Source organism: Achroia grisella, unplaced genomic scaffold, assembly GCF_030625045.1.
Source record: "Achroia grisella isolate CSIRO2021 unplaced genomic scaffold, CSIRO_AGI_Agris_v1 utg702, whole genome shotgun sequence".
Taxonomy (NCBI): Eukaryota; Metazoa; Arthropoda; class Insecta; order Lepidoptera; family Pyralidae; genus Achroia; species Achroia grisella.
In genome coordinates this window covers 1144661-1160666 of record NW_026712999.1, presented here as the reverse complement: position 1 = coordinate 1160666, position 16006 = coordinate 1144661, and the positions used below count along the sequence as shown (strand labels likewise).

General features: G+C 34.6%; 2 protein-coding genes across 2 annotated transcripts; one reads left to right on the top strand and one right to left on the bottom strand.

The window, feature by feature from the left end:
* Nucleotides 1–1657: 1657 nt before the first annotated feature.
* On the top strand, nt 1658–4279 carry LOC131850107 (uncharacterized). The gene is made up of 2 exons (XM_059200274.1): nt 1658–3477; nt 3856–4279. The coding sequence occupies exons 1-2, from the start codon at nt 1658–1660 to the stop codon at nt 4277–4279; spliced, it is 2244 nt and encodes a 747-aa protein (XP_059056257.1).
* A 504-nt stretch (nt 4280–4783) lies between these two features.
* On the bottom strand, nt 4784–15481 carry LOC131850106 (uncharacterized). The gene is made up of 4 exons (XM_059200273.1): nt 15449–15481; nt 7363–7744; nt 7138–7278; nt 4784–6006 (listed from the first exon to the last, which is right to left on the bottom strand). Exons 1-4 carry the CDS (start codon nt 15479–15481, stop codon nt 4784–4786), a joined length of 1779 nt encoding a protein of 592 aa, XP_059056256.1.
* Between the last annotated feature and the right edge of the window lie 525 nt (nt 15482–16006).

Sequence of the window (16006 nt, the reverse complement as noted above, 5' to 3'; positions counted from 1 at the left end):
CAATAAACAGTTATAATACTTCCTATTTATTAGTGATTCAGAGTTATTTTTGTCTATATTTACAACACCGTTATTTCAATACATTATTACCTAACATTATTATTCGTTATTCGATTAAAGTAAAACACAATACACAAGTAATATCGATGATTACAGTAAAATCAATAATGTTTTTATTAAAAATATTTGTTCAGCTAATACAGTCTGTGTATGCTGGCTTGGTCTATGACTGTTATACACAAGTACACAATAGTATCGTAAGTTTTTACAAATTACAATTTGAGTGGTGTCTTTGTAAAAGTATATTGGCGATATATATTTTCATATACACCGTGTACATCCAAAGACTTTATCCATCTTATTTTTTAGTTAATAAAATAAAATTGATGTACAATAATCTATCTCTGTGTACACTACATAACACATATATATACATTTACACTGCAAGCGCGGATAGTATTAGAACGCGAGCAATGGTAATTCATTACATGACTCACTCAAGTATTGTACTACGGTTGTGCACCGTACCTATAACCGCCAAAGTATATTGCACTAAGAGGAGAACGTCAAACTATAATTTCTTATTGCAATACCCTCGAGATTCGAACAAACATAAATTATTGTGCGTGTATAAACCGTTTAAAAGATTAACAATATTATTTAAAATATATTTTTGTACTAATAAAATTATTAACTCCAGGAACTGTGACTATGATAAACAGTTACAGAGTGTATTTGAATGGAATGGCAACCAACCAAGGCTAGGTAATGGCTTGGAACACTTATTCATTATATTATCATTATATATCACAGATGAGAAAATGTTGCATGTGTTACAATTTTGCGATGGATACTTAATAATACGACAAAATCATAATCATTACTATTCTATTTTCGATATAGTATGGTTGAACGAGTTGTTTTTATGCCTGATGCAAGTTTACAAAACTTTAATAGCAATATTAAACAGCGCTGTTTGTATGTTTGTGCATACTATCGTAATGGTGGGTTTTAAGCGATCTTTCATTTTATTTATTGTATATAATTATATACAAATAGTGTTAATTATTGATATTTTCTTGAGTTTATGGAAACGGGTTTTGATCACAGTATTATATTTAAGTTTCTACATTATAAATTCAAGTATAAAAATCTATAAATTATGTGTCCGTCATGAGATAGATAAACTAGTAATAAAAATGGATTATTCATTCCAAACAACAGTAGATGATGTGTTCAATCGTATATTCGGTAATCAGCTGTTCAACACTCTGTATAGATTACTTTTTAAATGTGTGTGTCACTACACAGTAATTGTTAACTCTCATATATACATACATAAATCATGTCATTATACTCATACAAATAATTTACTTTTAAATAAATATTATTGGAGTATTAGTCTATCACAGTGTTGAGTTCAAAAAGCAAAAAACCAAAAAAATTTGAGATATTCTACCAGAATACTCGCGGGATTCGTACTAAATGCCTACAACTACGACAACAAATCTTATGTAATGAATATGACATTATTATCATAACCGAGACATGGCTACATGAGGGAATTTACGACAGAGAATTTTGTGATGAGCGATATGACGTTTTCCGATGTGACCGTGACCCAGTATCAAGTAGAAAAAAAAGGGGAGGTGGCGTAATGATATTAGTTCGTAACGAGTTATGTGCCGCCCTCTGCGATTTTACAGAGCATAAACCACCGTCAGAGATGGTAACGATAATGATACCAGCGCGAGCGCTTGCGGCTACCGCTAACTTATATATTACTGCGGCATATATTCCACCTAATTCTGAACGTATCCCTGTAGATATAGACATCTTATTGAGAAATGTAAAAACAACTATAGAAATTACACAAAACTTTCAAAATTATTTAGTGATTGGTGATTTTAATCTACCCTGTATTACATGGGACATCGATGGCCCTACGCATATAACTACAGGTAATATTGATGTTCAGAGGGCGGGCAAGATACTGACAGATGATATGAGTTTGCTAGGCTTCAAACAATTTAATACAACAAAAAATCATGCCGGTAACACCCTAGATTTAGTTTTCTGTAATCTCCCTCTTGATATAATAAATTGTAGTTCACCGCTTGTTAACATTGATGGCGCACACCCAGCACTCTCAATAGATGTCTTAGATCTATCTGTGACACCATTAGTCGAAGCAACTGTACCTAAATATAATTTCAGATTAGGTAATTATGAAGAGATTAATACAGCTTTTAGTACAATTAACTGGGACTCGCTATTTAAAGGTAACTCAACAGAAAAAGCATGTGAAACCTTCTATGGAATTGTCAATGATACCATATGTCAATATATACCGCTTAAGGCCAAACATAGTACTCACAAATATCCTATCTGGTATAGCCTCGCCTTAATTAAAATTATTAAAGAAAAATCTAAAGCGCATAAAAAATGGAAAAAGTATGGTAACGAAATGGATTATGATGAATTTGCATTCTTACGAAAACGTCAACATCGCGTACAGATGAATTGTTTCTCGAGTTTTACTAAGCGAACCGAACAAGCAATTAAATATAGTTCAAAAGCATTCTGGTCTTATATTAAATCTATACGAGGCGGATCCAACTATCCAAAAAAATTTACATATGGCAAAAATGAGTTTACAGACGGTAAACTAATTTGTGACGCATTTAATGAATTTTTTGGAAGTGTATTTGGTACACCCTCAACCGATACAATTGAGGCGGAAGAATCTATCTCTTATAAAGACAATATTTCAAGATTATCAATATCTGTTTCAGCAGTTGAGAAAGCTTTATTACATCTGAATGTATCAAAAGGAGCTGGATGTGATGGTATACCACCGATATTTTGGCGAAACTGTTCTAAAACTCTAAGTCTCCCGTTAACAAAAATTTTTAATATGTCTCTTATCGAGGGTATATTCCCTGATGTTTGGAAAAAAGCGCATATAGTACCAATACACAAAAAAGGAACCAAAATAAATGTAGAAAATTATAGAGGTATATCAATATTAAATACAGTGAGCAATCTTTTTGAAAGGCTGGTTCTTGATTTCATATATCCAGTCATACATAAATATCTACCAGATTCTCAACATGGATTCCTTAAAAAGCGTTCCACTGTCACCAACTTGACATGCTTTTCTAATTATATCCTAACTAATATGGATAAAGGTGGTCAAGTTGACGTCATTTACACGGATTTCGAGAAAGCATTCGACCGCGTGGATCATCTGATCCTTCTGGGAAAACTCCAAACTCTGGGAATTCATGGGGACTTGCTTAGATGGATTGAATCGTATCTAAACAAACGCTCTCAGGCTGTTGTGATTGGGGGTTATAGATCAGATTTTATTGAGATACCGTCAGGCATTCCTCAAGGCTCCCACTTAGGACCTCTACTTTATAATGCTTACATATTTGATATTCCCACTTGTCTTACTTCCGTGAAACATCTAATGTACGCAGATGACAAAAAAATATTTCTTAAAATTGACAAATTAGAAGACTGCATAAAAATACAATCTGATCTAAGAGCTCTATTTCGTTATTACTCTGATAATAAAATAACAGTAAATATCAGCAAATGTGAGTGCATCAGTTTTACCAGAAAACCTAACCCTATTACATTTTTATATAATTTTAATGATGTCCCTATAAAGAGATCTAAGGTAGTAAGGGATTTAGGAGTCTATTTAGATAATAAAATGTTATTTACAGAACATATTGATAAAATTACCAATAAAGCGTATAGAAATCTTGGATTTATAATGAGAAGTAGTAAATCTTTTAATGATATTAACACCATAAAAATTTTGTATTACGCTTATGTCAGAAGTACTATCGAGTATGCTAGTACGGTTTGGTTCCCACAGTATAATATTCACAAAGATCGCTTAGAACGTTTACAGAAGATATTTATAAAAAATCTAAATTACCGATTTCGTAAGCCAAATTCAGCTGTTTATAAGGATAACTGTAAACAATACAATATATTGACACTTGAAGATAGACGTAAGCTGACGGATATCTGTTTATTACATGATATAGTAAACGGACGTCTCGATTGTCCAGATTTAGTATCGAGTATATCATACAATGTACCAATTAAACGTTCACGACGCAACACTCCACCATTACTACACATACAAAGAGCATACACCAACTACGCAAGGAACGCGCCACGAATACGACTACCGAAGCTGTATAACGATGTTTTTAGTGAAATCGATATATTCAGCATGGTGCGGCGGTGGCTATGATCTAGCCTTCTTCGATGGACTATATTGTTGTATAGGAAACTGGCTGGTCGTATATGAATGACTTACCCTACTTCAATGTGCTTGTTCTTCAGTGGGCCCACACGGTTACGGGAATCTCAGGAATTCACTCAGGTTGATTGCAACTATTAAGACATGCGTGCGATATGAGTGCGACGTGCGCGCGCGGCGAAAGCTATGACATCACTGATTATTGAATTAGCCGGGAGGGGTGTCAATGCACATCAACAAACCAGGTACGCATCGCGTTTGGCGTAACCATGCCCCCCGCCTTGACATAATGTCAAAGTAAAATTAACAAAAGAAAAAAAAATAAAGGAACTACACAATTGAACCTTATTGCGAATGCGACAAATACAAAAAACAAGAAAGAAAAAATACAAAAAATATCAAATGCGGAATTTACTAAATAAGAAAAATGCAAAGGATTTAACTTAACTTATTAACCTATTATAAATGCGTACTACCTATCTTATAGAATACATATTATTGCAAAGGCAATGGACATAATTTTACCACTGGCCTTTGAAAAATACCAGCCTTTGTTTTGACTGAGGCAACGCGAATAATGCCATCCTTACCCTTATAAACTCGTGTTATAAGACCAAGAGGCCAATGTAATGGAGTTAAATTCTCCTGCATAACAACTACTATCGTGCCTTCCTGGATAGGAAAGGCCGGCGTGTTCCATTTGCGTCTCAATTGCAACGTATGCAAATATTCCCGATGCCACCTCTTCCAAAACGATTGAACGAGTTGGTCTAAAAGCTCGTGTCGTTTCAAAAGATGAGGAATAGTGTCACTTACGTCATGTGCTGGGAAGTGTTTTAGCGGTATAGTGTTAAGAAAATGAGCAGGTGTCAATGCTTCCAGGTCCGACGGATCTGAACTTAAGACGGTCAATGGGCGAGAGTTTAATAGCGATTCTATTTGTGTAAGAACAGTCGTAAGTTCTTCAAAGGTTAAAATTTGTAGCCCAATGACTTTACTTAGATGGCTTTTGACACATTTTATATTACTTTCCCAGCATCCTCCAAAATGCGGTGCGTTAGGAGGGATAAGGGTCCATTTAATTCCATTGTTAGCTAATTCCTTATCCCAAACAGATCTACATTCTTGCGATAAAAACAAATAAAGTTCACGTAGGTAGGATCGTGCCCCTATAAAATTAGTACCATGATCCGTATACATGCATTGAATAGGACCGCGGCGAGCGAGAAAACGTTTTAACGCGGCGAGAAAACAAACTGTACTCAATTCACTTGCGAGCTCAATATGAACAGCCCGAGTGGTTAAGCACGTGAATAAGCAAACGTATGCTTTGCGAGTGGTTATACCACGACCGCGATAAGGGGTTACAAAAAACGGACCTGCGAAATCACAGCCACAATGGACAAAGGCTTTAGGAACTTCCTTCACCCTTAGTGCAGGCAGATCACCCATCGGTGGGAATGTAGGACGCGGTTTATTGCGGAAACAAATATTACAATTAGCTACGATCGTGCGAATCATACGTCGAGCTGCGAGAATCCAATATTTAGTACGTAGTATTGACATTAACCATTCTGGGCCTGTATGCAGGTTTTTACGATGAAAGTGTGTTACAATTAATTGAACTATATGATCTCTGCCCGGAAGTAATATAGGGTGTTTATAATCGAAATCTTCATCAGAATGAGTCAGACGACCACCAACTCTTAAGAGATTGTCTGATAAAAATGGATTTAATTTAATTATTGATGCGGTACAAGGTTTTTTATTATTTAACTTGCTAATATCGTTTTTAAAATGTGTGTGTGCAGCGGGCACAGCGCGAATAATTATACGTTCGGCGAAATCCAAATCGGAACTGGATATGACGCCGCGTGGAAGAATATTAGCGAACTTATAAATATAACAAATTACACGAAGTAATTTCATCCATGACGAAAATTTGCGAGCGAGCGAATATAAATAAGGTTCCATAGAATCTTCAATGGTAACCAGTGCGATAGGGTTTTTATTTCCTTCATCGGAAGCTAACTGAGCTACAGTACGTAACGCTAAGTACGGGCTGCAACGTAAGCCAAATGCAACTTTATTAAATTCAAAGACTTGGAGCGGTTTATTAGGACTAAATCTATATACAATACGTTGAAAACAACGATCTTGCGGGCGAACTTTTATTCGTAAATACATTTGTCGCACATCAGCTGAGATGGCGACTGCGAACAATCTCATATTCAAGAGAATAATAAATAAATCCTGTTGTAAGGAAGGACCTGTATGTAGAATATCATTAAGCGAAAATCCAGTACTAGACTTCGCGCTTGCGTCTAGTACCGGCCTTATTTTCGTGGACACTTTGTCCTCACGTAAGACTGCGTGATGCGGTATAAAATAACTAGGGCTGTTATTTTCAATTACGTCTACGGGAGAAATATATTGTTTTTCTATATATTCGTGAATTACCTCATCATAAAGGTATTTCAGTTGCGGTTGCGATGCGAATTTACGTTCCAAATGATAAAATCTGCGTTTAGCGATATCGAAAGAGTTCCCTAAAGACTTAGAACTATACTTAAATGGTAAAGCGACTTCGTAGTGACCTGATTCGTTACGAGTGGTCGTTGTGGTATAAAAATCTTCACAGTATTTATCGTCTATACTTGTTATTGGTTTGCGATCTACTTCTTCAATCTCCCAAAATTTGCGAATTAATACTGAAACCTCGCACGAAGTGGTGGAACAGAACGAGAATGAAGAAGACGTAGAAGTTAAGGTGGGAGCTTCACCTAAAATAAGATAACCGAGAACAGTCTCCAACGCGTTTGGAGTACCAGGTGAATTTATAATTTTACCTCCAGACAAAAGGGTCGCGAATAGATTGACACCAATCAAAAGGTCAATTTCTGATGGTGTTCCCCACGTATCATCTGCGAGCGGAATATTAGTTAAGTAACTGAGCGCGCCAACATCAATTTGACATGTTGGTAAGTTACCTGTTATTTTATTCAAAACTAAAGCGCGAATATTATAATATTGCTCATGATTAAATCTCGATCGGAAAGAGAGATCAACTGCACCCTTAACTGGTTCAGTGGCGCCACCTATACCCTTAACGGTGGTATGTGCGTCCGGCTGCATGGTTAAACCCAATTTTAAACAACACTTAGAAGTAATATAATGCTTTTGTGACCCGGGGTCCAATAAGCAGCGAATGACAACATCACTCCCATTACGAGCAGTAGCAAATACCTTGGCAGTAGCAAGTACTTCAGTCACATACGGCTGCTCATGAATGGACGATGAAAGCGTGCATAACGACTCCTTGTCTCCACCAGTGGTGGTTTCAATAGGAACGGGAGTTGGTTCTAATCGTGTCTGTTGTGTGGGTTGTGTGTGCGCAAGCGGAGGCAATTGCGACGAAGAAGATGGTGGTAATTGGCGACCGTGCGTGGAAGATGTCTGTGCGTTTTTCGTACCCTGAGATACTTGCGTAGGTGCGGAATTATTATTTTTAAAACAAAGCAACGTATGATGTCTCGGATTGTTACAATTTCGACAGGCGGAAGTTGATTGACAACTGAAAGAGTTATGTTGACTACTTAGACATCTAGTACACATACGGTTAGTTTTAATATAATTAAATCGATCATTAATTGTGAAAGTTGAAAATTGTTTGCATTTATATAATTGAGAATGTGAATCACCTTTACATAAGGAACAATAAATGCGTTGCGTAGGATTAGTACCTAAAAATGTACGTGGCGATCGAGCGATCGATCGTTGATGCGACTGTGCACGACCACTGGCGGACGCGGCGGCGGGACCGTCCAACTTGGTGGCGGCAGCGGCGCCGGCGGTGCGGTTACACGTGCGTTGTAATATTTTTACGTGTTGACGTATAAATTTTATAAAATTTTCAAACTGCGGTATGTCATCTTCTCCTCTAATTGATGACTCATACGACTGCGCGGTAGCCTGATCTAATGTCTTTAATCCCATATAAATAAATATAAAATCATCCAGCTTTTCAATTTTAAGTTGCTTTAATGCTGCGATAGTCGACGAGAAAGTATCAATAAATTTTTCTAAGTTTATTGCCGAAGGACCGTTAATTGATTTTAAAGAAAATAATTTATCTAAATATGACGTTGCAAGAGAGCGTTTATCTTGATACTTGTCGATTAAAGCTTGCCACAATATAGGATAATTTTCGGCTGCTGGTACTAAGCCAGCACACAGATTTCTAGCCTTTCCTGATAGGTGACTCATAAGATAATGAAAACGTTCTGAGTCCGAAAAGGATTCATTGTCATGAATAACCTGTTTGAATGTTTCGTAAAAGAAAGGAAATTCTAAAATATCACCTGAGAAGACTGGTAACACAATTTGGGGGATCCTTACTGATCCCTGTTTGTTGTCTGGTAAAGCAGACTGACAAGCGGGAGCTGGAGTTCGCGAAGATTGAGGTTGTAACGAGACCGCCATCATCTTTATAGAATAAAACATTTCGTCAAAAGCGGTGAGAGATTGATAATTAACTACATAATCAGGGTTTAGTTCCAAATTAAGGAGAATAATTTCATCGACAATTTTAACATACTCGGTGCGCATTTGATCGATCAGGCTAACTTTTGCAATAAAAACATTACGATGTTTCTCCATTTTAGTTTTCGAAGATAATTCATAAATAGACTGAAGTTGCGAAAAATATTGTGCACGTTTTGCTTCATACATTTTTAATTTTGCGTTTGTGTTAGCCATTATTATTATTTATATATATACTTCTTAAAAAATAACAACGGAAAACTAATTAAATGCGATATATAAAACTATGTGCGGTAATAACGTACAACTATACCTGTACTACCGTAAAAGGGCGAGCGATAAACAATAATAAAGTATAATAGGTATTTAATGTACTAAATACCTACAAGACAGACAGATGTACTTGTAGCGAAAATAAGTACACAAATGCGAGAAATGATGCGCGATAGAAACTAGCATACATAAAAAATATATGCTTACTATGCTATAAAACTACTAATTAATAATGCGAAAAATAGGTACAACTATTATCTATATATACCTATATGCGAGAAAAATAAAATAATGCATAAAAGCAATATTTTAAATATGCGGTGCGAGAAGTAAATCACAATAACGTTTTAAACACTAAAGCGCGTGACAAATAAATTTATATATACCTACTCATAAGCGGTAGTATGTAGGTACATACGTGCGACAATACGGAATATAAACTATACATAAAGCGAAATCGAAGTGAGTGATGTCATAGAAAATCAGATAATATATCTATAACTATAACTAAAAAGATATAAAATAACTATGTTCACAACTATTATTTTACGCGGGAGTATTCTAAAGTGCATACACTAAAATACTAACAATCTTAACATTCAAACACTACAATCATCATACATAATATTCGACAGGTAATATTGTTTCGTCAAATAGTATAACGACAACTATAATATTTCTAGAAGCTTCGATCGATCGAACAATATCGATATAATGCGGGTGAATGTGAAATTAAATGAACGAAACAACGCAAACAGATATAAAGCGAAATTGAAGAATTGAGCTGCGAGTTATGAACAATTCATAAGCGACATAAATATAAACTTATTTATTAACGAAAATACCAATGTATCGTTATATTTGTGCAACCGTGGTATGCAATTTGAATAGATCCTATTACATGCGCAATAAGGTTCAATATTACATGCGAGTCATTCACTCGACTTTCACAATAGGAAAAAATTAAAACAAATTTTAAATAAATAAATTGCGATTCCTATTGTGATCCGGCGACGGAAGGCCAATAAATGGTGCGGCGGTGGCTATGATCTAGCCTTCTTCGATGGACTATATTGTTGTATAGGAAACTGGCTGGTCGTATATGAATGACTTACCCTACTTCAATGTGCTTGTTCTTCAGTGGGCCCACACGGTTACGGGAATCTCAGGAATTCACTCAGGTTGATTGCAACTATTAAGACATGCGTGCGATATGAGTGCGACGTGCGCGCGCGGCGAAAGCTATGACATCACTGATTATTGAATTAGCCGGGAGGGGTGTCAATGCACATCAACAAACCAGGTACGCATCGCGTTTGGCGTAACCACAGCATAAAAAAGGTAACATTTAAATCTAATGCTACACAGTTATTACTTCGTAGAAACTAACTAGTAAAATTTGCATAAATTAGATGGTATAAGCATTATATTGTATAAATTAGACTTGTGGATAAACAGAACAATAATATGTTAATACTTTAGTGATGTAATACTGAATATTGTAATTGTGAGAAAACCTTTAATTGGCCTTATATTTAAGTACATATTATTTGTTATTATTTGTATTTCGCTGTTGGTTTTCAAAATAAAATAAAAAAAAAAAAAAAAAAAAAAAGAAACAATAAATATTCAGTGTGGAAATCTGACCACCGCTACTGGAAATGCTATGACCTTCTCTATATGTGATCAAATTACGACTGTTATTAGATCTACGGTACGTATGGTGGTACGCGGTACGTATTTCGCCTTAACACGAGGCATTATCAGTCAATTAATAATAGAGTTTGGATTTTGAAATTTAATACTGTTTGGATTTTGAAATTTAAAAGCGGAAACCTTGGAAGTCTAGTTTTGACTGTTCGGCGCCCAGACTACGACTCAAACGCCGAATAGACAACACTAGGCTTCCGCACTGAATACCTGTGGTCTCACGCATGCTAATTGTAGCGAAATTGAACAAAATAATATAAAACCGTTAAGCAAAGAATTGGATTTCCACAAAATAGCATAACATATAACAGAGTTACACGATTTTATATAGAATCTACCTCTAATAGCCTACCTAATTATTCGAATTGCCATGTACTACATAAATAACAGTTACACCGTAAATTCAACATGGCATACCTACTAAAATGACAATGTTTAAAATGAAATATGAATAAAATTTTAATGAAGCAAACATTGTAATAGGTAGCTATCCTGTTGTTTGGCATAATATTAATAAAGAGTTGGTAATGTTTACCTTGCTTTGTTTGAATTTAGTAATAACTTTGTTTAAATGAAGAGCTCGCCTCCTGCGGCCTAGGATTAATTATCCTTAGGTATTTACTCAGCTTTGTATGTTAAACATACAAAAGTCAGAACATTTTTAGGCTGTATTGACTTAAACCTAAAGTTAAGTGAAAATATATGTCATACAGTAACTATGAATACTCATTTTCTATTTCGGTTGTGACTTTATTTTAAGAATGTATGTATACTTATATCTACTATCTGCAACTACCTACTATCTACTATATACTAATATTATAAATAGGAAAAGTGAGTTTGGATGAACCGGATTGTAGCCGGTACTACTGATCAGATTTTGAAAATTATTTCAGTGTCGGATAGCCCATTTATTGAGGAAGAATATAGGCTATATAATATTACCTTAACGAACAGGAGCGAAGCTGCAATGAAAAATGTAGAAGAAATAAGGAGAATATGACGTAGGCGAAGTTGTACGAGGCAGTTAGTAAACATACATATATGTATATATACATATGCACATAGTGCTAGTAATATATGTTCAATAAATAAATATTATTATAGTACAGTGAGGACGGCAGTTGTTCATAATGAAGATTAGTGGCACCATTGCTAGCAATGCACCATCTCAGTTCGACGCACGCAGCCTACCCTGAATAATATTATTTCCTTCCTTCCTGGGCTAAAACACCTGACCTCATTCTATCAAACTTCAGTTGTCTGCCAGCATATATCATCAGCGTAAGTGGGTGCACTATGCCATTTTCATCCATAAAAAATATAGTATACAAAAATTGTTATTTGCACTATTGAAAATCGGATTTTAACATATTTTTTTATATCCAATGATAACATCAGGGATGACATTTCAGAGTCGGATTTAGAAATAAATGTTAGTTAAATAAATGATGTATAAAATTATTCACAGTACCCATTAAAGTAATTAACATAAATAGAAATTAAACATGAATAATACAGGAAACTAAAATCACGGCTGTAACGTAATCCATAATCTGTTAACACAAAAGCGTTGTGCCATAGCCATAATCCGTTGATAGCATTTAAAGCTACAGAGGGGTGGCTAGGAACAATAAAAACACAATAGTCTATTGTGGTGGTTTCACTAATGGATTAGTTAACATGTTGCAATTTCATTTGTACTTACATTAAATTAATATTGTTATACTATTAGTTTAACAATAAAGTAACAATTACGCGCCTAACTGTTGGCAGACTAACAATTCTAATTCTAAAATTCAGAAATTTTAGGGTTTATAATTGTTTACAGTTTCACCAAAGTAAAAAGTAACTATACATCATTCTCATCTATTTCAGCCGCCAAGAAGCTTACTTTGTAAGCTGTATTTAGATTGTAGGGTGAGATTAGGCAGTGAAATTATAAGATAAGAGGCACATGGCATCTTAGTCCTCTAGAATGAAAATGCATGCATGGTATTACGGAGTCCCATCCAATACAAACGGGGATTTAAATCAACCTGAGCCGAGGTTCGAACCCCTAGCGATCCCCTCAGACTAAATTCGTATCCATAAGATGGGAGTGGTGGGCCTTTACTCCATAAATTCTTCTGCGGTTTTGGAGTGCCACATGCACTCGCTCCCTATCGTCCGGTGAAGCTATAAAGGCAAGTTGCGGCCAACAGCATTAGAGTAGTCCGAAAAAGAATGGTATCACGGGTATCAAATGATAAAGTGACAGCAGTTCTACGTACATATACCTATTTAGGCTTAGTTTAGTACAAATATTATCTTACTATTAATATGTAATATTATATTATCTGTGCTATTAATATATAGGTAGTTACTACTTATTTTATTGCTTGAGCACTGCTAATTTTAATATCTATTTAGAGCTCTTTACTTCACGGATATAAATCTATGCCTTACACAAATAATAGATATGTACATTGCTTGAGTAATTGCAACATTACAAATGCCCAAGCTTAATATTCGCATACAAGGACCCATGAGATAATGTAACCGAGCGGTCAATATCCAAAAGTCAGCGGGCATAGAGCACCTCTCTCTATGTCGTCGTAATACTTACTTCAACTCTTGTTGTAATGTGCTGGTAATATTATAATTTGATTTTCAGACATATCGACTGACAAATAGTACCTACCAACCTTTTTTTACAGAAGCTATTTTATGCAAAGCAAAGTAGATTACTATTACTTATCTATATTTACTTTAGACGGCTACCGCTTCCCATCAGGTGGACTGTAAGCTCGTTTACCATTTCAATTATATAAAAGTATAATTGTAGTACTAATTCGTGCATTTAATTTCTGGAAACCTTATTAGTACCCTATACAGAACTACATAAAAATAGCGATAACTAGACGCACACGACTGCAATTTATTAATCCAAAAACATTATTCACACTTCTGACAACAATACAGGAACAAAATGCCCCTTCGTAAAAAGTCACACACTATTATACCACGCTATTATGCCACGTGGCAACCGTAACCATATCGCGACTCAGGGATTGCTACTTGAAACGACGATAAATCAGGACTGTCATTTACCACAATTGTGGGGTTCTTTTGTAAACGGAATCTCCTACCCTATAATGCTGTTCTGATATCTACAATTGATCTATTCTTCGAACTATTTACTGAGGAGATATTAAATACAGCAATATAGATTTGTTATCAATACATGCAATGGATTTACATTACACATGTCTTAAGTAAGTTTATGACTTTGTATGATAAAATACTTTTCAGATTGTTCACGAAAATATTAATTGAAGATAAATAAGTGATATATAAGTGAAAATCAGATCAAACCGCTTTTATGTAAATAAATATCAGAATGATAATATTTTTTTTACGTATAACATACTTTAGTTCGGATTTTTATTATGTATATAGGTAAAGTAATTCTATAATACTTAATATTAACATATATTTCTATTTATTTCCACAGAGGTCCGTGCCCCTTGCTATTAATTTAATTGCATCTTTTTTTAATTTTCTACAATGTTCCGCACTAATTATTACACACTATTAGATTACAATTAAAATTAAACTTAGACCGAATAATTTATACTAAAACAACAACCTAAATATATATAACTCAAAGGTGACTGACATAGTGATCTATCAACGCACAGCCCAAACCACTGGACGGATCGGGCTGAAATTTGGCATGCATGCAGATGTTATGACGTAGGCATCCGCTAAGAAAGGATTTTGATTAATTCTACCCCCAAGGGGATAAAATAGGAGATGAAAGTTTATATGAAAATTTGTCAATTTTAAATCGGGCTGAGATTTTGCATGCATAAAGCTACTATGATTTAAGCATCCCCTAAGAAAGGATTTTGATAAATTACACCCCTAAGAGGATAAATTAACGCGAGCGAAGCCGCAGGCAAAAGCTAGTAAATGAATAAATTCAAAATGAGAAAAAGTAAAAAAATATTTTAAAAGTTAAACAAAATTAAACAATTTTAAAATAACATTGGAAGATTATTAATATTTAAAATAATTATATTATTATTAAAACAAAACATTACTACACTGTCACTGTCAATCCAGAGTAGTTCAAAATAATGCCCCTGGCATTGGCAACTGTCGACGTTCTGGTAAACGCAACATTTGACATGCTCACATTTGGCTGGGTACATTTGAATATATCGTGATAGTTGGCGGAACCTACGTTTTTTGGATTAATTTTATGTGTTAAGTTAGTCAGAAGTACAACTTGACGCACAGACTCTTTTTAGTATCAGCCAGATTTCAACTCATGACCTTTTTAATCGCAACAATGAACTACTAGGCTACGATACACTCACATCTTACTAATATTAAAAACGTGGAAGTTTGTGAGTATAGATGAATGGATGGATGTATGTTTGTTACTCTTGTACATAAAAACTGAATGGACTTTAATGAATTTTTGCAAATAATATAGCTTATACATTAGAATAACACATAGGCTAGAAATTTCACGCAAGTGAAACCGCGGGCACAGCTAGTATTATATGAAATATTATAGAATAACCTTTTGTTCTTTATAACATTGGAGTGGGGTCATAATCAGTCTCCGATCTTACTACATACCTTGAACTCGTACATAAAATCAATATGACTCATTATTCTTGTATCGAATAAACTTAACTCCGATGTTAGTTTTACTAGAATGGATATGAAGTAATAATTTGTAACGTTCCAACTTCATAGTTTTCCAAATCTTAAATACATGGAAATAAAATATCAAATGTATTTTCTTAAGTAGAATGACAAACAATAATATGAGTTTTATATAACTGAAATGGAACATAAGGAAACCTATTACGTATTCACACACTTAAACTTAAATTGTAAGTATGAATAAATTATTTAAAAGAGCAACACACAAGTTTCTTGCTTGTTCTTCTTGTGATGACACAGCATTCCGAATGAGCGGTAGATTAAAAAAAAAAATGTTATGACTATTCAAAAGTGCTACAATGTAAGTTTATTTGAATAAATTATTTTCTATTATATTCTATTCTATGCTTATTAATTTTTATTGAATCATAATTCATCATGACTAAGGCCCTCACTGGGCACTGCAAATTGAATATACATATGGCAAACCTAGGCACTACAAAATCTGCAGATTTTGCCTAGCTTAAG

Coding starts and splice junctions, on each gene's coding strand:
- LOC131850107 (XM_059200274.1), top strand. CDS start 1,658: ATGATATTAGTTCGTAACGAGTTATGTGCCGCCCTCTGCGATTTTACA. Junction 3,478..3,855: donor ACTTCCGTGAAACATCTAAT/GTACGCAGATGA, acceptor TTATGTCAGAAG/TACTATCGAGTATGCTAGTA.
- LOC131850106 (XM_059200273.1), bottom strand. CDS start 15,481: ATGAGTCATATTGATTTTATGTACGAGTTCAAG. Junction 7,279..7,362: donor CGCCACTGAACCAGTTAAGG/GTGCAGTTGATC, acceptor ATAAAATAACAG/GTAACTTACCAACATGTCAA. Junction 6,007..7,137: donor CGCGACCCTTTTGTCTGGAG/GTAAAATTATAA, acceptor CATTTTTATCAG/ACAATCTCTTAAGAGTTGGT.